Raw genomic sequence first — 22,648 nt, forward strand, 5'->3', positions numbered from 1 at the left:
CCACGTGATTATAGTCTTGAGGGACCATTGGGGATTTTTCTCCTGGGCCTTCTAACTGGTGGGCCTAGAGATCACCATGCAGATGCAACAATTACTTATTGCAGTTATCTTTAGGGTACAGTACATTCTTATCTGTCTCTAGTTGTTAAATGATCACAGAAATTGTTTACTATTGAATCCCCCACTAATGATGAGGGGAAGTGGCTACCATTCCCAGAAGCTTGGAGGCCACTCATGTCTCACTTTCACCTGTATCATCAATCTCCCACTTTTAAGGAGATCATTGTGTTTCAAATGATCCATTTGTAATTCATCTAATAGCTAACAAACTTAGCCATGTCAAAAGAAGGGCATTTACAGCCAGGAAAGGACGTTCAGCTTGATTTCACCAAGCCCAGTTTCCCTGCCTCTAAGAGTTGTCCATTACAGTCTGTATTCAGAAGCCTGAATGAGGACCCTGGAGCTCTTCATGCATCCAGCATTTTCTGTACCCAACTGACCAGAAAGCCTCATCAAATAGCCTGAACACTGGCCCTCTAAGCCAATCAAGTCCCAAGGACAACCTTTTAAAAATTTTTTTTTTTTTTTTTTGGCGGGGCAATGAGGGTTAAGTGGCCTGCCCTGAGTCACACAGCTACTAAGGGTCAAGTGTCTGAAGCTGGATTTGAACTCATGTCCTCCTGAATCCAGGGCTGGTGCTTTATCCACTGTTCTACCTAGCAGCCCCCTTAAATACTTTTTAAGGAAAATAACTAACCCAGCCTACATGGTGGGGGCGGATAGATATTCCTCTTAACCACACTGTCTCTTGGTAATCTCATCTCCCATGGGTTTAATTATTACATTTACGTAGATGACTCATTACTTGTGTCCAGCCCTAATCTCAAGCTCCAGTCCCACTACCACCAACACCACCACAGTCTTCAACTGAATGCCCTTTAGACATCAAACTTATTCTGTCCCAAATGGAATTCACCATCTTCCCACCTATACCTGTCCTTCCTTCAAACTTACCTATGTTTTGTTTTTTTAATTTAATTTTTTTTTAATTTTCCAATTGCATGTAAAGATATTTACTTAGTTCCAAATTTTTCTTCCTTCCCAACCCCCTCCCAAAGCCAGCAAGCAATCTGATATAGGTTGTACATTAAAATGTTAAACATATTCCACATTAGTCATGTTGTAAGAGAAGAATCAGAACAAAAGGAAAAAACAAGAAAATAAACAAAAAAAGCAATAACAAAAGTAAAAATAGTATGCTTCAATCTGCATTCAGATTCTATAATTCTTTTTCTGAATGTGGTATTTTCCATCATAAGTCTTTTGGCATTGTCTTGGATCATTGTATTGCTGAGAAGAGCTAACTAAGTGTATCACAGTTGATCAATCATCACACAGTGTTGTTGATACTGTGTACAGTGTTCTCTTGGTTCTGCTCATTTCATTCAGCATTAATTCATGTTAGTCTTTCTAGATTTTTCTGAAATCCATCTGCTTATCATTTCTTATAGCACAATAGTATTCCATTATATTCATATAACACAACTTGTTTAGCCATTCCTCAATGGGCATCCTCTCAACTTCCAATTCTTTGCCACCTATTTCTTTTGAATAAACTCTGAAATCATTAAAACTCAAAGATTCTTCGGTTCAGTTTCATATTTCCTCTAGAACAAACTAAAAACTATCTTTCCAGGCATTTTTTCTTTTTCTTTTTTGGTGAGACAATTGAGGTGACTTGCCCAGGGTTACACAGCTAGTTAAGTGTCAAGGGTCTGAGTCGGGATTTGAACTCAGGTACTCCTGAATTCAGGGCCAGTGCTCTATCCACTGTGCCACCTAACTGCCCCCAGGCATATTTTCAAAATGAATTGGGGAGACAGTAAGAACTTATAATTATAAAAAAAGAACTTTTATTGGGATTATTGATTTGATCAATGTAGCAAAACCTAGCAGGCAAATTTTTGAATAATTTCCTTTGAAAGATAACCAAATAAAAGGTCATAGTATAGAAAACAGCTTTTCAGCAGGGCTATTTCTCCGCATGTAGATATTCCCTTGTATAAAATGCAAAAGCAACAAGCAAAGGTGAATTGTCTCTGATGTGGTCAGATTTTCTGAATGGCATGGCTGCTGTGCCAGAGCAATTATGCAATGGTTACTAGCCTACACAGGCAGTATCTGCAGGCAGTGGAATGAGTTGCTAGACCCACCGTGGGTCAAAGATAGGGATGATTATGTTGAAGATTATTAGCTCCACAATTGACTATAATATGGAGGGTGGGATTCAATTTTGCTATTCCCTCAGGATACCCCACCCTTTTCTAGTCTTTTATTTTTTGTCTTCCCCTATTAGAATGTGAGCTCCTTGAGAGCAGGGACCTTCTTGTTTTCTTGCATAGAACTGTGTCCAACACTATCCACCTACCTATCATTAATATATTTTCCCACTTCTCTGATTGATCATTGTGTAGTTAAGGAAGTTTGGTTTCAATTTGCTCCTACAAAATGACACACTCTCAAATAGAGATTAAAATGATTTTTAATAGAATAATTAAAGGAAAGGTAAAAGTAGATCAGTTTGGGGGCAACTAGGTGGTACAGTGGATAAAACACCGGCCCTGGAGTCAGGAGGACCTGAGTTCAAATCCGGCCTCAGACACTTGACACTTACTAGCTGTGTGACCCTGGGTAAGTCACTTAACCTCAACTGCCTCACCAAAAAAAAAAAAAAGTAGATCAGTTTTATAAAGAAAATATCCAATACAGCCTAGTATTGATGTGGGATGGAATTTAGGGTCAGATTGATCATGAGTTGTCCCAAAAGAATCACAAGACTCAGTGACTCAGTTTCCCAAGTTTTATTGTAATACTGTTGGGTGACCACAGAGAACCAGAATAGTGGAAAGGTATCTCTGGAATAAGGAAAGAAAAGACAGTTATAGTTATAGTATAGATAAATTGATTATCAGTCTCATTATAATAATCTCCACCTTGGGGAGGTACAGGGGAGGGCCTGTCCTAATTTGGAGTTCCTGGGGTCCTAAGCCAACCCCTGAGGTGGGTGCCTTTTTCAGTGGAGGTGTGTTTTGGGGGTTTACACGTCATAAGGTGAATCTGGGGACAAATTTGGCCTTTTCTGTGCATGTCTCTTTCTGGTTCCCATGACTAGTTTCAAAATATCTTCATTTTTCTTTTATTTCTAGTCTAAATTTCTATAACCTGTCAATTTTATCATTGTTATATTTTTAGGCCTTCGATGCCTAGCTCCTCCCTCTGTTCCCGTTTTGGGTACTGATTTCTGTGGGTTTGAGAATGTGTCAAGATAATGGAATGTGATAGATGAGATTTAGCAGATACTCAGGGGCCCACCTGGAGATTGGTTTAAAGTGATTGAATTGGATAAGGTGACTGACTGCTGACTGGATTACTGGCTTACTTCCAGTTTAATAGATTGTAAATACATCTGGCTGGTACTTAAGGGTACTTAAGAAAGTAATTGTTCTCAGAAGCTAAAAACTTTGAACTTTACATCCAGACCACCTTCAGGTCCAGTGAACCAATGAATTTGAATAACACTAGCCAATCAGCTTGAAGAACCTCCCATTTCTGGGAGGGGAACATGAAGCAGGAAGCAGATGCTGGGGAGAGAGTTCTTCCTCTTTGGCTGGGAGACATTGTTTAGTTGCAGAGAACTTCAGAAGGGGGAGATTAGGAAGGCTAGATTTGCCAGGTTATAGGAAATCTGTTCTCAATCTTTGTTTCTTTCACTATTTTTTCAATAAACCCTTAAAAAACCTAAACTCGGGGGCAGCTAGGTGGAACAGTGGATAAAGCACCGGCCCTGGAGTCAGGAGTACCTGAGTTCAAATCCGGCCTCAGACACTTAACACTTACTAGCTTCATGACCCTGGGCAAGTCACTTAACCCCCATTGCCCCACCAAAAAAACCCTAAACTAGTCACTTTCCCCCCAAAACTGGTGGGACAGATTAGAACCCACATTTAAATTTTAAATTACACAGACTCTAGCATCCTGACTTGTAAATTATCCATTAACTGGGGTCTGAATCCCTTTTAGAACTCTTATCTGATTTAGAGCTTGGGTCTCAGGTTTTTCTGTTAACCTTTTTTTCACCTCCCATATCAGTATGATCACACATAAAGCAAATCCTGATATATATATATATATATATATATATATATATATATATATATATATATATATATATATATATATATATAAAGCAAAGAAAACATCACCGAATTGGGAAAGAAACAATTCTCAATTTAGTGGCTGGGGGAACCCCTATTCACAGCCTTTGAGTCCTGATTACGAGGGCCCTGGGAGACAAGTCTGTCCCGCGGGTGAGGTTCCCAAAAGAAACAAAACTAAAACATCACCAAATCAGGAGAGCACCAACATCTGGATTTTTCTAGCTGGAGAGTCCCAGTTTGCAGCCTCCAGAGTCCCGACCTGGAAAGTCCCCTGTGTGTCTGTCCCTCAGGTGAGACTACACTGGGGAAGGGCCAAGCTTAAAAAGTCTGAGAACAAAAAAGGCTTACTGCGAAGAATATTGGAATAATGTCAGTCCTTACATAAAATCCCAGGAAGGGGCCAACCCTGCAAGGACCCCAGAAGAATTGATGTTGATTCCCAGGAATGGCTAGTTCAAGGGCAGGTTAACTAAGTGCAGCCTTGAGGGCCTGGCCAGGGTCCATCAAGGTTGTTATCCTTCTCTTTCTCAGGCTACTCCCAACATAAACATATGCTATGGATGAGACTTGAGTCACACTAAAGATAATTTGGAGGTCATGAAATTCCAGTTACATAAGGGTGAACTGGAGGTCATTTCAACTAGGCCTATGCCTGTATAAGCGTATATTAATTCATATATGAATATTTCAATCATATGCCACATCCTTGCTTTTTGAAGGATCTTCACACTAGCCCTTAAGTGGGAGAAATATCTCCTTTATGAGTTCATATGGTAGATAGCTGCTACTGAAATTTATCTACCCCAACACAGAAATTATAGTGGTAAGAAAAACATAGGTTTTATTATTATGCTTAAGCATAATATCAGACAAAAAAGTATATCTGAACAATCATTAGGATTCTTTTTTTTTTTTTTTTTTGCGGGGCAATGGGGATTAAATGACTTGCCCAGGGTCACACAGCTAGTAAATGTCAAGTGTCTGAGGCCAGATTTGAACTCAGGTACTCCTGAATCCAGGGCCGGTGCTTTATCCACTTCGCCACCTAGCTGCCCCTAATCATTAGGATTCTAATAAAACTAATTAGAAGCAAAATTATATCAGGGTGGCAGAGAAATAATTATTTTATATATGGCAAGAAAAGATAGATACATAAACTAATGTTTCCTTTGATGTCATAAAAGTTGAATAAACTTAAACAGTTATATAATCTCATACATCAACAAACCTAGTTAAACAGAATTTATAGGTAAAGTAGGGTTACAGATTAAACTACATTTAGAAAGTTCACAAACAGGATGATTGAGGGACCAAATTTACATGTTCCCAAGGAGTCAGATTCTTCTTCTGGTTTCTCATCTAAGGAATATTTAAGGCCTTAAGTAAATTTTCACATCCTATGGGACAGGTTTTGGTCAGGTAAGGTTACTATTAACAGAAGACAGACTTTTAGTAAACCAAAAATTGCAGAAGGAATGGTCTTGAGCCCTAAATAATAATAAAAGGAAATTTTAATTCCCATTAAAAGCACCTGTTATGGGATAGTTCCTCTCCTAGTTCATATGGAAGGTAACTGCTGCCAAAATATATTTACTACAAAGCAGAAATTATAGAGGGAAAAAACTAGGTTTTATTACTATGCTAAAGCATAGATGCAGGCCTCAGAGAAAACCTGAACCCTCATTAGGAGTCTAACAAGCACTCTTATAGACAAAATTATGTCAGAATGACAGAGAAATAATTCTTTTACAGATTTCAATCTTGTATAGTCCTCTTAGGCCATAAAAGTTGAAAAAGAGATAGAGCCATAATTGCCATGCTTTCTTCAATATCACAACAGTTGAATAAACAGAATCATAATCTCAAACCCTGTCAAATATATTCTATTGATAAGTTAAATTAGGTTATAAATTAAACTACATTTAGAGGATTCACAAATAGCTAATTGAAGAGGAAGATTTACATGTCACCAAAGAGTTAGAGACATTTAAGACTCCTCTTCTGGTTTCTTATCTAATGAATGTTTAAGGCTTTAAGTAAGTTTTTACATCCTATGAGGCAGGTTTTGGTCAATTCAACAACTCTCAAATTGGAAAAAAGGCCCTGATCTTCCTTTAACATTATTATTCTATGAGTCAAGTTTTAGTCAGGTGGGATTAATAATTGATGAGATTTTCTTGACTGTACTATCCTGCTATCATTTGTTTCAGCATGATGTAGTGTAATGGGAAGAACATTTGACCCTTTTAGTCCTGGCCTGACACTGACTAGTTGTCTAACTATAGGTAGTTTCCTCATTGGGAAAATGATGGGGCTAATAAGTCAAAATTCAAAAACTCCCATTATACACCTTAAAGATACTCAAAGAAAAACAAGATTATCTATATTGTTGAATGCTTTTATCAAAACAAGAAAGAAATCAATTTTATTTATAAAGATTTTTTCAAAGAAAGGACTTTCTTGACTGTTTTCTCTCACAACCTAGCTAATGTGGGAATGTTTTCCATGACTACTCATGTATAACTTATTTAGAAATGCTTGAGTTCTAGTGGGTGGGGGGTGGGAATGGAGGAGGAAGAGAAGTTGGAACACAATTTTTTTTTAATTGATGTTAAAATTTGTTTTTACATATATTTTGGAAAATAAAATTCTATTAAAAAAAAACAACAAAGAAAGGACTTTCCTAACTAAAGTTCTTACTCAGAAAACAACCTAACCAGAATATCCCAATCAACAATCAATAAACATTAATTAAGCATTTGCTATGTGCCAGTTGCTGTGCTAAGGCTAAATTCTGGGGATACAAAAAGAGGCCAAAAACATTCTCTACCCCTTAAGGAAGCTTACAATATAATGAGAAAGATGACAAAACCCAAATTTTTATATATGTGTTTTTGTATATATGTATGTATGTATGTGTATGCATACATGACAAATAGTAAATAACAGAGGGAAGGCCCTAAAATTAAGGGGGATTGGGATAGGCTTTCACTGGCCATAGTTTTAAGAATGGGAAAGGCTGGGGCAGCTAGGTGGCGAAGTGGATAGAGCACCGGCCCTGGAGTCAGGAGTACCTGGGTTCAAACCAGGCCTCAGACACTTAACACTTACTAGCTGTGTAACCCTGGGCAAGTCACTTAACCCCAATTGCCTCACTAAAAAAAAGAAAGAAAGAAAAGAATGGGAAAGGCTTTCTATGAAAGATGGCACATAGCAAATGCTTAATTAATGTTTATTGACTGATGAGTTATAGTCCAATTTTACAGTTAAGTCAACAAGCATTTATTTAGCATACATTGAGAGCCAAGCACTGCTAAGTGCTTAGGATACAAAGAAGTTTTTCAGGGCTGCTCATCTACCTTTGGTTACCCAGCAGTTACCCAACTCTTGCCTGTGGCTTTAAAGGCACGTGGCTGCTGCTCATGCTAGCTGGAGCATTCAAAGTGGCCACAAACTAAAACCATCTCAGCAGATGGGCTAAATCAGGTTGAGGATCTCAAACCCAATGGTGAGTTAGGGGGATCTACACCCCAAGCATGTGAAGATTTTCTGTAGCAGAATGGTACAATTTGTATCAACAGCCAGCAGGTGCTGTGAAGCACTTAGAGTTTGGTCAGATATGGAAGATGCCAAGGTCATCCACTAGTTGTCTTACTTTTATCTTGCCACTGGACTTTAATAGCTCTGGAAGAAAGGCTGACAACTTTATGCAACTCAGTCTCAATTTAATCCGATTCACTGACAAGTCATCACACTGTGATATCACTGCTCCTCTGCGAAAAAATGAAGGGCAAACAATAATAAATGTTGACTGAAAAAGATTCTGTCTTTGGTCTGGTGTAAATGATGTTAATCAGAAGTCATGACTCCACAAGATGTGGGTAATAACTTGATTCATTACAAGAGAACAGCATATGTATGTGGGAATCCTTTATACCAAGGAGATTGACTCACAAACAATACCTTGGATGTTTATAGAGTAACAACAAAAAGGGGAAGTGTCAGGGAAGAGTGGATGGCAATCCCTTCCCAAATGGGAGTGACATGGAAGGAGGAAGTGAGCAGGAGGGCTTGGAAATGTTAGACCATGGAGGAAGGTTGTATATCCTTAATTGAAAGGGTCCCAACTGCACAGTTTATCAACCTCAGCAGACTGACCAGATCTCACACAGCTTCATGGACACTGAAAGTTTAATAGTGTTTATGCTGCAAAAGATCACTGTTAAGTTTGGGGGTTGGGGGGCAGCTAGGTGGCGAAGTGTATAGAGCATTGGCCCTGGAGTCAGGAGGACCTGAGTTCAAATCCAGCCTCAGACACTTGACACTTACTAGCTGTGTGACCCTGGGCAAGTCACTTAACCCTCATTGCCCCACAAAAAACAAAACAAAACCAAAAAAAAGTTAGTTTGGGGGTTTCATCTCTAGAAAATAGTGCAACTCAAGAAGACAAGTTCAGGAGACACAATGGCTATACTAAAGGATTTGTAATAATTTGAGCATCTTTTTTCTTTTGCTAAAAATGTACCTTTTTTATTTACATCTATCTTATTCCCACAGTGTCTAGCCAGGGCCTTGAAAATTCTTGTAATACTGTTTTAAGACTCTCAAGCTGTATTTATGTTATCTTTGTCTTATCTGATAGTAAAGTATGGGGTGTGTGGTTCAGCTGTTTGGAGGGTGCTACTGTTAAATTTTCAAATCAGAAAAATCTATAAATCAGGGTTTGATTTATTGTTTTGTTGTCTAAACTTAAGAAAGTAACAGAAAGAATGTCACTATTATTAATTATTATTATAATAAATTAAATTTGTGCTATGCTGAAAAAAATTTTCATTCAGGTATTTGTTGATAGGTGCTGCCAATCATACTTATTAAATCAGAGAGACATTCTAATAACTATTTAATTATCTGCTGGGAGAATAGTCTGTCTCATGGTTAAAAAAGAAAAAGAAAACCAGTCAACTATGAGTAGCATTTTCAAAAATCTTACATAGGACATGGCAGAATGGATATAGTTTATTTTTTACAAAAGGTCAGAGAACCCGGAGCAGAAGGGGGAAATCTACACGTTAGCCAAGAACCAAAACTCCTATCCCAACTTGGAATTTGCAGGCTTGACAGGAAACATATCCTTGGAAAACAGAATTAATGACTGAACCAGAAATTCTTTCATCGTTAACCAGTTAATCACAAAAATTCAACTTTTGAGGATCTCAGCTAGATTCCAGAAAAGTTGAGCTGGCTCCCACACTAAAATTCTTGGGACAGTGGTTTTTGTTTTGTTTTGTTTTGTTTTCTCCCAGAGATCCCGCTATTAAACATTTTACCAACACATCTGATAGTATAAATGTTGACTATATTGCTTCCCAACCCCCAAAACACATCCAGGCCCTCTAGTTAGCAGTGGTGTTCAAACCGCATAAGAATGAATAAATACAAAGAAATCAATAGACTATCCTGGAAAACCCCCAATTCTTCTTGTCCTCGCTAAGGTTAGGTCTCGTTCCCAACCCCATTTTTGTCCTTAAATTTTCCTCCAGTTTTGCTCTAGAAAGAAAGTGAAATTGACCAACAAACCCACGTGTCCAAATTCGTAGAGTGCAGTTCCACCCGGAATTACATCTTTCCCCTACCCCACCCCCAAGCCCAATCGGCTCAACCATCTCTCATGGGGGTGGGGGGGAAGTATTAGGGGAACCAGCCATGAAGATTACCACTGAAAAGCTGAGAAAAACAACGGCCTAATGCTGTTGGATAAATCCCTTAATTATTAAAGATACTCTGTGATATTGGTACTATGTTTCCTCTCTTTTCCACGCAGTGATAATTTCTCCATAAGTGAAACCCTTAAGAGCAAATATTCTAATGGTCTGATCTACCGGCTGGGCGGAAGCCTCGTTCTCGTCCCTAAGCCTGAAACTGAACCAGCCCAAGGGGAGAGGCGGGCCGAGAAGGACATCGAAGGAAAGCGCATGCGCCAACGCGCAGTTAGCGGGAGGGAGCCCAGGGGGTACCTGAAGTCCTTCTCGGCCTACTTGAAGGTGAGAACCGGAGCACTCCCGCACCAGCGAGCCCCGGCGTCGTGGGCTTTGTTGTGGGCAGGAGGTGTGGTAGCTTAGGCTGGGGCCCCAAGGACTTGGTGTAGCCTCAGTTTATTCCATAACCGAACTCCTCCCTACCCCCTGCGACATCCCCTCGGACCTCAGTGATTATGGAGAGACTAAATCCAAGGAGAAGCAACCCCGGGTTTTGTTCCCCTCGACCCGTTATTAGGCGCCTACTATGTACCAGGCCCTGTGCTAAGTAAGAGCCAGGGATCCCAAACTCAGAGCAAACAGAATATAAGTTGGAGACGTTCTCAGAGGTACTGGCATTAAAGGGGGAGGGGGACAAGCTTTTTGAGGAAGGTGAGATTTCATCTGGAACTTGAAGGCAGGGATGAGGAAGGGTACAGCCAGGGCAAATGGCCAGAGTTGGGAAATGAATTGTCTTGTTTGTGGAACAGCAAGAAAGCCAGTTATTTTCCATAAATATCCTCTCTCTAAATTGTCTTTCTCTCACTGTCCAGTGAAAAAGGATTATGAATTTGAAGTCCGTGGATTTGGGAAAGTCATTTTGCTGACTGAGCCTCAGTTTTGTGAATTATAAAATGGGGATAACATTTGTATTATCAGCCTTAATGGGGATGATAGCACTTTTGTTATTTACCTTAAATCTGTGAAGACTCCAGGAGATAAAGCAGGCTTTATCTTTGTATTTATGCTTTGTAAATTTCAGTTATCCTTCTTGGACCAGGTCTCATCTAAAAATAAAAACAAAACAAAAACACCAGGAGTTGTTCAGGCCAAACATTCTGCCTTTATGAGATGGACACTTATCTTCTGCTTGTCATTAGATTGTAAACTCCTTGAGGGCAAGAGCTGCCTGCTTCCTTTGTATCCCTAGGAATTGGCACAGTGCCTGGCACATAGTCTGCCCAAGATTAAAATGTAATTTGGAAATATTTTTAAATTAAAAAAATACAGTAAAATATGTTAATATGTGATTTTGCAAATAATTAGGGGCAGCTAGGTGGTGCAGGGGATAGAGCACTGGCCCTGGAGTCAGGAGGACCTGATTTCAAATCCAGCCTCAGACACTTGACACTTAATAGCTATGGGACCCTGGGCAAGTCACTTAACCCCAGTTGCCTCACAAAAAGAAAGAAAGAAAAGAGAGAGCAAATAATTATGCTTCTGGGTTCCTAGTGGTCCCTGTTTTTATTTGAGATTGATTACTGATCTAACTAATAAAGAGGGAAAGCCTACTATAATACTAGGATAATGAGGAAGGATTCCATTAAGCTAAGGGCACCAGAACTCAGCCTTAAAGGAAGCTAGGATTCTTAAAGATGGAAATAAGTACAGGGAAGTGGTGGGTTGACTTGACTTGAAACCAGGGCCTACCCAGCACAAGCATCTTGTGATCTGCCTTGTCACAGTAATCAAATCAGTATGACTTGTTACTTGCCAGACAGAAACATCCTACTCTGGTTCCCACTTCCCTTTGTCTGTTTATATCCCCAATTAAAACCATCTCACTTTGATACTTGTATTTGCAATATCAAGCACAGTGTCAGACTCATTGTAGGCACTTAAATGTTTGTTCATTCATCCATCCAACCAGCCATCTTGTTTTGGCAGCTCCATGAAATATTGATGAGGCCTTAGAAAACTATTATAATTGCACAGTATAATAGATGAGGGTTTTTGAGGGCCTGAACCAAGTTTGTGGTTGTGTGAGTGAAAAGATAAGCACAGAGCTGAGGATGTTGTAGAAGCAGACTCCAGGAAATTATTGATTTCCACAATAAGACCCTCTACAATTTGGAAGTGGATAGAGTGCCAGGCCTGGAATCAGGAAAACTCATCTTCCAGACTCATCTTCCTGAGTTTTCAAATCTTCCCTCAGATACTACCTGTGTGACCCTAGGTAAGTCGCTTAACCTTATTTGTTTCAGTTTCCTCATCTGTAAAATGAGCTGGAGAAAGAAGTGGCAAATTACTCCAGCATTTTTCCCAAGAAAACCCCAAACGGGGTCACAAATAGTCAGGCACAACTGAATGATAATAAACAACCTTACTGAACCCTCCCTCTAACGTTACTCCCATATATAGTTTATATTCCACCCAATTTGGACAGCTTGCTGTTGCCCAAATTTGCTTTGTCATTTCCTGTCTCTAGATATTTGCATAAGCATCCCCAGGTGCCTAGAATATACTCTTTCCTCATTTCCCCCCCACAACCACACATGCAATAGAAGTTAAGTGACTTGCCCAGGGTCACACAGCTAGTTAAGTGTCAAGTGACTGAGGCCAAATTTGAACTCCATTCCTTCTGACTCCAGGGCATGTGCTCTATCCACTGGGCCACCTGGCTGCCCCTTCCTCATTTCTTTTAGAATCCTTATTCTTTTTCAAGATTTAGTTTAGGTTTACATCCTCTGTAGTGTACATCCCCTCTGCCACCTTCCCCCCTTTAGTGCTCTGTTCTTTCTCAGATATCCTATCTAATCTCTTTGCCTCTTAATCTTTAAAGCTTCACAGGGAATAGGGATAGGCCCTGTGATGTGTCATTGGTAAAGGGGACAAGGGGACTCCCTCTACCCACACAAGTTCACCCACCTTCTTTGCCATTTAGGGTCATGGAGATTTGACTGGAGCATGGAGAGATGAAACAATTTGTCCAGGGTCACACAGCTAGTGTGTTTTTAAGGCTAGATCCTAGGGGCCCTCCTGGCTTCAAAGCAAGCTCTCTATATACCCCTAATAGTTTTTGAGCTGACCATTTCATTTTTACAGTTGAAGTGATACAGGTCCATAGAGGTTAAATGACTTTTCTAAGTAATGGGGACCCAGGCCTTCTCTCTAAATCCAGCATCTTTCCCCTGTACCGTTCTGCTATTATTCTAATCTGTGCTTATGTTGTACCTTTCCCACTTCCATCCCAGAAATGGGATATGAATTCCTCAAGATCTGGGAACTGTCTAATTTCTCTCTTTGTATCTTTAGTGCCCAGTAAAATTCCTGTACATAGCAGGTCCTTAATAAATAGTATATTTTCCTATTGCTATTAGTGAAATTACTAGAGAATTGATCATTTTGTGAGCAGTGTTATTTCACAACATAAATCACAATTGTGCTTCTAAGTGTTCCTTGTTGAAAATTCAGTTTTATCCCTCCTTTTCTTTTTTAATATTAGAGATAAGAAATAGTGAAAGTAAGTGAAGTTACAGTTGATGATATAATTTTATTTAACTTGTTTCTGATTGTATAATTTTACAGGTCATTGCTTAAAATGCAACTGAATCTGAACAACCATGAAGTGGCTATGTATAGTTATGAGCGCCAAATTAAGATACTCTGTTTTGGTAAATATAGCAATGATTCCAAACCGGATGAAAGTTGTTCCATGTCCTTATATCATTAGTAATAGAATGATGTCACATTATAAATCTAAAAAGAATATCACAGAATATTACAATATACTTAACCTTGAGGAAGGCTGTTCTGCTGTTGAAGTAAGAGAATCTTTTCGTCAACTTGCCAAGCAGTTTCATCCAGATAGTGGATCCAGTACTGCTGATTCTGCAGCTTTTATACAGATAGAAGAAGCCTATAGGATGGTACTTGACCATGTAATGGAGAAAACAAAAAAGAGACAAAATAAAGTTGAGGAAGAGGAGGATGAAGCTACTCCCAAATATAAAACACCACAACATAGGCATTATTTAAGTTTTGAAGGTTTTGGTTTGGGAACTCCAAGTCAACGAGAAAAACAATATAGGCAATTTAGAGCAGATCGTGCTAGTGAACAAGTAATGGAATATCAAAAGCGGAAACTGGAAAACCAATATTATGCTAATAGTGTGACTGCTAAAAATGTAAGACAAAGTAAGAATCAAAAAATAACTCAAGCAATTGAGCGCTTAGTAGAGGACCTCATTCAGGAGTCAATGGCTAAAGGAGACTTTGATAATCTCAGTGGTAAAGGAAAACCCCTGAAAAAATTTTCTGGCTGCTCATACATTGATCCTATGACTCACAACCTGAACAGGATTCTGATAGATAATGGATACCAACCAGAATGGATTTTAATGCAAAAGGAAATAAAAGATACTATTGAGCAACTCAGACAAGACATTCTGGTGTCAAGGAATAAACTTGGGCATCCAATGACATCAAGTGAGCTAAAGCAGTGGAGCCAAGATTGTGAGAAGTTTCAAGAAAATATTAAAAAATTAAACAAGCGAATTAATTATTTTAATTTGATTGTTCCTATTCTGAACAGGCAAAAAGTTCATTTTGATGCAGAGAAAGAAATTGCCAAAGCCCTAAAAAATTATGAAAACCTAATAGAAGCACGGAAGATGGATAATAAAAGCACAACTAACATTGAAGCAGAAGATGTTAAAACGGTTGGATTCAAGGCAGGTTTTTTTAAATGGCTAAGTCTATGGCGATGATGGTAAAATATGAGGATTTCAAGATTCAGTGCCATTGTGATTCAGTCTTTTTTTTTTAAAGATATGCTGACCTCAAGCATGAGATCTGTACTATCACACTTCTAAGAATTTATGTCTTCCCATCTCTCTATTTTCATCTTTGTCAGTGACTCCAGAAGTTATCGAATGAACGGATTTCCTACTAGTCTTTAGGATGCATGTACACATCAGCTATTTTCCAAAAACAATAAACCCAAGAGGACTCATTTCCGGGGGGAAGGAGAGAGACATTCAACAAACTTTGAATTTAAGAACATTAGTCATCAAGTGAAATGAGCCAGTATAAGACTATGGGAATAGTAAATTCAAGGTATGAGGTCAATAAAGATTGCTTCTACTACTAAACTGTGTCTATTCTACTTCTGCTATTAAGGCTATGTCTATTCATACTAAATGAATGAATCATTTTTTAGCTGGACTGTTTTTTTATCTCTCAATGATTGATGCAGCTCATTGCTTGACCATTTTTGACTGTAGTTATTACTAGACGTTCTCCGAATGAAAGGAGCAACCACTTCAGGTCCTGACTCATCTATAGTGTGTATACATAAAGTCTAGTTTTAGCAGTAATGGATTTATGAATGCGTCCCTACTTTAACAGATAAAATTATGTTATCAACCTAAAATAACCTTAACAGGGATAGCTTTTAATCTCTTTAGATGAAAAATTGTTCATATTTAGCAAAATTAAGCTTTAGCAAATTGAGCAAAATTGAGCTTCCCCAGATTCCTCTTTTATTCTATGTCTTTCAAGTGGTAGTCCCTCTAAAAGGATGGAATAGAAATATTAAAACCCAAATAGAAAAATGGGGTATTAACATTTCTAATCCCTGTGATTACTGAGAACAACAAAACATATGTGTGTATATTTATTTGTTTGTTTCTGAGCCATTCTCCTGGAAAATGGAAAGAAGTAGGCATAAATGGAATATTTTTGGTCTATCTACTTACAGAAAATTCGGCTTTTTTCATAGCTTCTTTGCTCACAAAAATTAATATGAAAAATGAGTGGAATAGGACAGGCACCCTTTAAAATATTACATTATTAACTTTTGTATGTATGGTTGAAAAACCTGTGCAAATTGCCCTGATTTTGGTGGAACTGATGTAGGAGGCAAAAAAGGGGTTAACAGAAAAACCTAAGATCCAAGTACTAATTCAGATATTAGCTCTAAAAGGAATCCAGACCCCAGTTAATGGATAACTTAAGATTTGGGAAACAAATCAGAATGCTAGGTTCTCTTACCCACATAAATCAGTACCCATAACAGAACAGAGGGCGCTAGGCCATGAAGACCTTAGACTATAACAATGATACGTTGACAGGCTATAGAACTTCAGACTAGAAATAAATGATAAATGAAGATGTTTTGAAAACTGGGCATGGGAATCAGAAAGAGACATGCACAGAAAAGGCCAAATTTGTCCCCAGATTTACCTTATATAACGTGTAAACCCCAAAAACACACCTCCACAGAAAAAGGAACCCACCTCAAGCATTGGCTTAGGACCCCAGGAACTCCAAATTAGGACAAGCCCTCCCCTATACCTCCCCAAGGTGGAGATTATTATAATGAGACTGATAATCAATTTATCCATACTATAAATATAACTGTCTTTTCTTTCACTATTCAAGAGATACCTTTCCACTTTTCTGGTTCTCTCCCTGTGGTTACTCACAGTATTGCAATAAAACTTGGGAAACTGAGTCACTGAGTCTTGTGATTCTTTTGGGACAACTCATGATCAATTTGACCATAATTCCATCCCACATCATTACAAGTAGTTTTTCAAATGCATTTATGATAGTTAAGACAAAACTAATTTTCCAAAAATGAGATCTCTTTCCATTCTGATAATTGGTTAGTATATATGACTGGTTATATTGTTTAACAAAGTACATTTTAATTTATATTGAGGCTTATTCATAAGGTCATTATTCATTACATTCAGAATAACTATGAAATTTATGTTGTGATAAAAACCTATAGTTCTTTACAATTTCAAGAAGGCTAAAATTCTTTGTTGTAATTAATTGAAATAGTTAAATTCCTATTTTGATGGCTTTAATTTCATTTATGGGAGCACTCCTAGTAATGCAGATTATAACCTATAGACTTTTTTTTTTTGTGAGGCAATTGTGGTGAAGTGACTTGCCCAGGGTCACACAGCTAGTAAGTGTTAAGTGTCTGAGGCCAGATTTGAACTCAGGTACTCCTGAATCCAGGACCAGTGCTTTATCCGCTGCGCCACCTAGCTGCCCCCCTCTCCATAGATACCAATGGAACAAATAGGCTCTTCATCATTTATCCCTTACCCTTGGTATGTAACTGGTTCACCTCATTTTCCAGACATCCATCTCTCTAATAATACCCTTTATACTGCTACTTTACAGCCTATTCATACCTACCATTTTCTTTTGGGTGTTGTGTAAATAATAGCAAATAAGAAATAAGACAAGACCCGAATTTTCACAAAATAATCACAAAAAAAATCACAAAATAGGACTCATTGGTTATAGATAAAAGTTTAAGCAAACCCATGATTTCAACGCAGTATACTTTATATTTGCAGAAGTCTATAATAATAAAATTAATGAATCAATTATACTATATAAATATATTCAGAAAACAAAAGAACCTACAATTTTGTTAAATTTTTTTTGTTAAATTTGCTAAACCTACCACATTCAATAGCTCTACTGTGGAGGAACTTTATGAGAATATGGACAAGAACGACATAGGCTGATAAGGTGTGCTTGACTTTTGACCTGCACTGATAGAGGGAGAAAGCCCATTCTTTTTTTTTTAATAAAAGTATTTTATTATTTTCCAGTTACATGTAGAGATAGTTTTCAACATTTATTTTTTAAGATTTCCGATTTAAAATTTTTCTCCCTCCCCCCTCCCCTAGACAGCAGGTAATCTAATATAGGTTTTATATATATGTGTGTGTGTGTGTGTATGTATATATATATATATATATATATATATACACATTAAACATTTCTGCATTAGTCATGTTAGAAGAATCAGAGCAAAAAGGAAAAACCTCAAAAAAGAAAAGCAATAGCACCAAAAACAAAAGAAATAGTATGGTTCAATCAGCATCCATATTCCACAGTTCTTTCTTATCTTTATTCTGGATTTGGAGATCATTTTCCATCATGAGTCCTTTGAAATTATCTTGCTGAGAAGAGTCAAGTCTATTGCAGTTGATCAACACACAGTGTTCTTCTGGTTCTCGCTCATGTCACTCATCATCAGTTCATGGAAGTCCTTCCAGGTTTCTCTGAACTCCTGCTCATCATTTCTTACAGCACAATAGGATTCCATTACCTTCATATACCACAACTTGTTCAGCCATTCTCCAGTTGATGGGCAGCCCCTCAATTTCCCATTCCTTGCCACCACAAAAAGAGCAGCTATAAATATTTTTGTACATGTGGGTCCTTTTCCATTTTTTATGATCTCTGGGAAAAAGACCCAAAAGTGGTATTGCTGGGTCAAAGGGTATGCACAGCTTTATAGCCCTTTGGGCATAATTCCAAATTGCTCTCCAGAATGGTTGGATCAGTTCACAGCTCCACCAACAATGCATTAGTGTTCCAATTTTTCCACAGCTTCTCCTACATTTATTATTTTCCTTTTTTGTCCTATTAGCCAATCTGATAGGTGTGAGGTGGTACCTCAGAGTTATTTTAATCTGCATTTCTCTAATCAATAGTGATTTAGAGCATTTTTTTCATATGGTCATAGATAGCTTTGATTTCTTCATCAGAAAACTGCCTGTTCATATCCTTTGACCAAGAAAGCCCATTCTAATGGGATCATGTATCCATTGATGCACATATGTATAATATATACAGTTATGCATGGGATATCTATACCTTACTCTGTATTAGCACTTGGTATCCTCTATTTATTACTACTTGAATGCATATTATCCTCATTCTTAGTTAAAAGACTACTGATGTGGACTGCAATTAAGGGTCAAATTGATTGTGAGTTGTCCCAAAAGAATCACAAAACTCAGTGACTCAGTTTCCCAAGTTTTATTGCAATACTGTGAGTGACCACAAGGAGAGAACCAGAAAAGTGTTATGGTGTCTCTCAAATAGGGAAAGAAAAGATAGTTATATTTATAGTATGGATAAATTGATTATCAGTCTCATTATAATAATCTCCACTTTAGGGAGGTACAGGGGAGGGCCTGTCCTTCTCATTATAATAATCTCCACCTTTGGGAGGTACAGGGGAGGGCTTAACTTAATTTGGACTTCTTGGTGTCCTAAGCCAACATCCTTCCCCCCCCTCCCCTGTACCTTTTTCAGTGGAGGTGTGTTTTGGGGGGTTACATGTCATAAGGTGAACCTGGGGACAAATTTGGCCTTTTGTGCGCATGTCTCTTTCTGGTTCCCATGCTTAGTTTCAAAACATCTTCATTTATCATTTATTCCTAGTTTGAGTTTCTATAGCCTGTCAATATATCATTGTTATAGTCTTAGGCCTTCATGGTCTCTCCCCCTCTGTTCCCGTTATGGGTACTGATTTATGTGGGTAAGAGAACCTAGCATCCTGACTTGTAAGTTATGCATTAACTGGGGTCTGAATCCCTCTTAGAGCTCATATCTGAATTAGAGCTTGGGTCTATGGAAATTTATTTTGATTTGGGGACCCTACCTTTGGGCTGAGATTAGAAAACCATAGGCCCTCAGGTTTTTCTTCTGCTTCAGCTGAGCCAAAAAGCCCTGTGGGCTGAGATGCCAGGTCAGACAGCTGGGGGAGGGGGGCCCAGCTCCCTCCGCCCTGAGCAGATCTATCTGAGAGAGATCCCAGGCTCATCCAGGCCGGGCTCTGGCGTAGCCTGTGCCAAGGTCCCAGGCACACAGCAGGGGGCATGGGCCCCTGGAGCCCTGGGTATGGTACGCACAAGACACTTGATCATCTCCTCCCCACCAGCTGCAGGGCTAGGGCAGCCGTCGGATTAGCTTGGTGTGTGTAGGGGTGCAGGAAGCCTGAGATTTGAGTGGAGAGAAGGAATATATATATAGACCTGGGAGTTAGACAGCAAGGGGGGCTGACAAGATTAAGGAGGACTCCGGAGACTAGAGACGCTGAGAGGTCAGTGAGAAAAGGAAAGGCGGGAAGGTTAAGAGGTTGGAGAGGAAAAACGGACAGAAAGGGGGGCTGACAAGATTAAGGGAATGGAGAAGGACGCAGGAGAAGGCTAAAGGACTAGAGCAAGGGCAGATGTATGGAGCTTGAGAGAGGCCAGAAGATTAAGAGAACAAAAGGACACTGGAGCACTAGGAGAACAGAAGGAGAGGTTGTGAGAGAGAAACACGGGTTCAGCTGTGGCAGTATAGACGCAGGGGGATCGACAAACTGAAAGGGGCTTTGAGTTAGAAGAAAGGAGCTGAGCAGTGAAAGTGGAACATACCCTAAGGCAAGAGGTGGCAAAGGCCCTTATTGTATTAAAAGCAGACAGGTTGTATAATTTGCATTTCTTAACCCTTATCTCTTACATTTATTTTTATAAATAAACTCTGCTTTGATTATTTAGTTAAGAGGCTTCTTAATCTTTTGCTTATCAATTTGGGAGCAGTGTGGAGAAATTTTTAAAGGGCCCATATTAAGTTAATAGCAGTTAGATAGCCAGTTAGTCAAAAGTCCCTGGGCAGCTAGGTGGTGAAGTGGATGGAGCACTTGCCCTGGAGTCAGGAGGACCTGAGTTCAAATCCGGCCTCAGACACTTAACACTTACTAGCTGTGTGACCCTGGACAAATCACTTAACCCCAATTGCCTCACTAAAAAAAGAAAAAACAAACAAAAGTCCCAGATTAAGTACCTCAATAGATTTAGTCCCCCCCAAATTAGACCAGTAAGTCAAAATATTTCCACAGGTCTTAGGTTTTTCTGTTAACCCCTTTTTTGCCTCCTATATCACTACCACAAGACAAAGTAATCTTATAGCATAAAAGTTTTCAAACCTCAGCCAATGCTTAACTTATATGTGGGGGCCCTATTTTATCCATCTCTATATCCCCACATATACATTGTACCTATAATAGTGCCTTGTATGTAGTAAGCATTTGATAAATGCTTGCTCAATGAATGAGTAAATGATTAAGGTAAACATCAGCTGGGAAACTGAGTTAACAGTCTAATAAGAGTTTATAGACAGGCTGATGTCTATAGGAGGCAAAAAAAGGTTAACAGAAAAACCTAAAACCCAAGCTCTAATTCAGATATGAGCTCTAAAAGGGACTCAGACCCCAGTTAATGGATAACTTACAAGTCAGGGTGCTAAGTTCTCTTACCCACAGAAATCAGTACCCATAACAGGAACAGAGGGAGCTAGGCCATGAAGGCCTAAGACTATAACAATGACAAAATTGACAAGCTATAGAAACTCAAACTAGTAACAAATGATAAATGAAGATATTTTGAAACTAAGCATGGGAATCATAAAGAAACATGCACAGAAAAGGCCAAATTTGTCCCCAGATTCACCTTATGACATGTAAACCCCCAAAACACACCTTCACTGAAAAAGGTACCTGCCTCAGGGGTTGGCTTAAGACCCCAGGAAGTCCAAATTGGGATAAGCCCTCCACTGTACCTCTCAAAGGTGGAGAATATTATAATGAGGACAGGCCGTCCCCTGTACCTCCCCAAAGTGGAGATTATTATAATGAGACTGATAATCAATTTATCCATACTATAAATATAACTATCTTTTCTTTCACTATTCGAGAGTTACCTTTCCATTATTCTGGTTCTCTCCCTGTGGTCGCCCACAGTATTGCAATAAAACTTGGGAAACTGAGTCACTGAGTCTTGTAATTCTTTTGGGACGACTCACAATCAATTTGATCCCAAATTCCAACCCACATCAAGGTTACTTTCTTTTTTTTTTGTTTTTGAGGGGCAATGAGGGTTGTCAGCTAGTAAGAGTCAAGTGTCTGAGGTCAAATGTGAACTTAGGTCCTCCTGAATCCAGGGCCAGTGCTTTCTTCACTGTGCCACCTAGCTGCCCCCTAGACAGGCTACTTTCAAGCAATATTAAATAGAACACATTTCCAGAAAAAGAGGGCATTTGGACAAGCCATTTAAGTTAGTTGAAGTGCAATTTGATCTTTAGGTAAAACTTCTTCCACTTTACATGTTAATTTCCAACCTTCCAGCATGTTCCTTTTTAGGAGAATGGTTTATTTCTAAATTTATTCACTAAGTAGAATGAGCTTAGATTATGGGACATAGAACCATAGATTTTAGAGACAGAAAGAGACCTGAAGGGTCATCTAGTCCAGCCTCATTTTACAGGTGAGGAAATTGACACCCTAGGAGAGTGACTTTGCTAAGTTCTGTGGCAGAGCTAGGAGTCAAACCCCAATGCAACACTTTCTCCTACATGAAAAATTGATGGTGTTTCTAAATCTGTTCCTAAAGGCTTAATTTCAAACATTAATCTTAATTTCTGGATATAAGAAGAAAAATGTAGAAGTGTTGCTAACTTTGATAAACTTGACACTATTTTTCCATGGACAGTAAAATATAAAAAATTTATTTTTTTAAAAGAGTGACTGAAGCCACAACAATGTCCCTGTGACCCTTGGACTGTGCCCTCCAAACTTTTCACTCCCTCTCTCCTTAAAGACAGGGACATCTCTACACCCCATTTTTCAGCCTTGAAGAAGCTAGAGAAAAACAGACCTTTGCCCCTTTGTCCTCAGAAATAAGGAGAGGGGGGAATGTTGTGGGTATACAGTGGGACCCCAAGAAACCTAAAGATCCCAACCCCCAAAGCCAAGGTAAAAACTGTTTCCTCTCCCACCTCAGGTATGAGGTGTGGCAGGACATGACCCTAGTATGCTGATAAGCA

The 22,648-nt window shown here is 38.8% G+C and overlaps 1 protein-coding gene across 2 annotated transcripts; it reads left to right on the forward strand.

Moving 5' to 3' along the window:
* Positions 1–10,124: 10,124 nt before the first annotated feature.
* On the forward strand, positions 10,125–15,105 carry DNAJC28 (DnaJ heat shock protein family (Hsp40) member C28). 2 transcript variants are annotated; one of them, XM_043997363.1, is made up of 2 exons: positions 10,125–10,258; positions 13,541–15,105. In XM_043997363.1, exon 2 carries the CDS (start codon positions 13,576–13,578, stop codon positions 14,719–14,721), a length of 1,146 nt encoding a protein of 381 aa, XP_043853298.1. In that variant the 5' UTR covers positions 10,125–10,258; positions 13,541–13,575; the 3' UTR covers positions 14,722–15,105. The 2 variants fall into 2 exon arrangements, with proteins under 2 accessions (XP_043853298.1, XP_043853299.1); XM_043997364.1 differs by lacking the exon at positions 10,125–10,258 and adding an exon at positions 11,321–12,188.
* Positions 15,106–22,648: the final 7,543 nt, after the last annotated feature.

The sequence above is a fragment of the Dromiciops gliroides genome, chromosome 3 (assembly GCF_019393635.1).
Source record: "Dromiciops gliroides isolate mDroGli1 chromosome 3, mDroGli1.pri, whole genome shotgun sequence".
Taxonomy (NCBI): Eukaryota; Metazoa; Chordata; class Mammalia; order Microbiotheria; family Microbiotheriidae; genus Dromiciops; species Dromiciops gliroides.

What these genes read in the sequence shown, in the direction of transcription:
- DNAJC28 (XM_043997363.1), top strand. Translation starts at nt 13,576, where the DNA reads ATGAAGTGGCTATGTATAGTTATGAGCGCCAAATTAAGATACTCTGTT.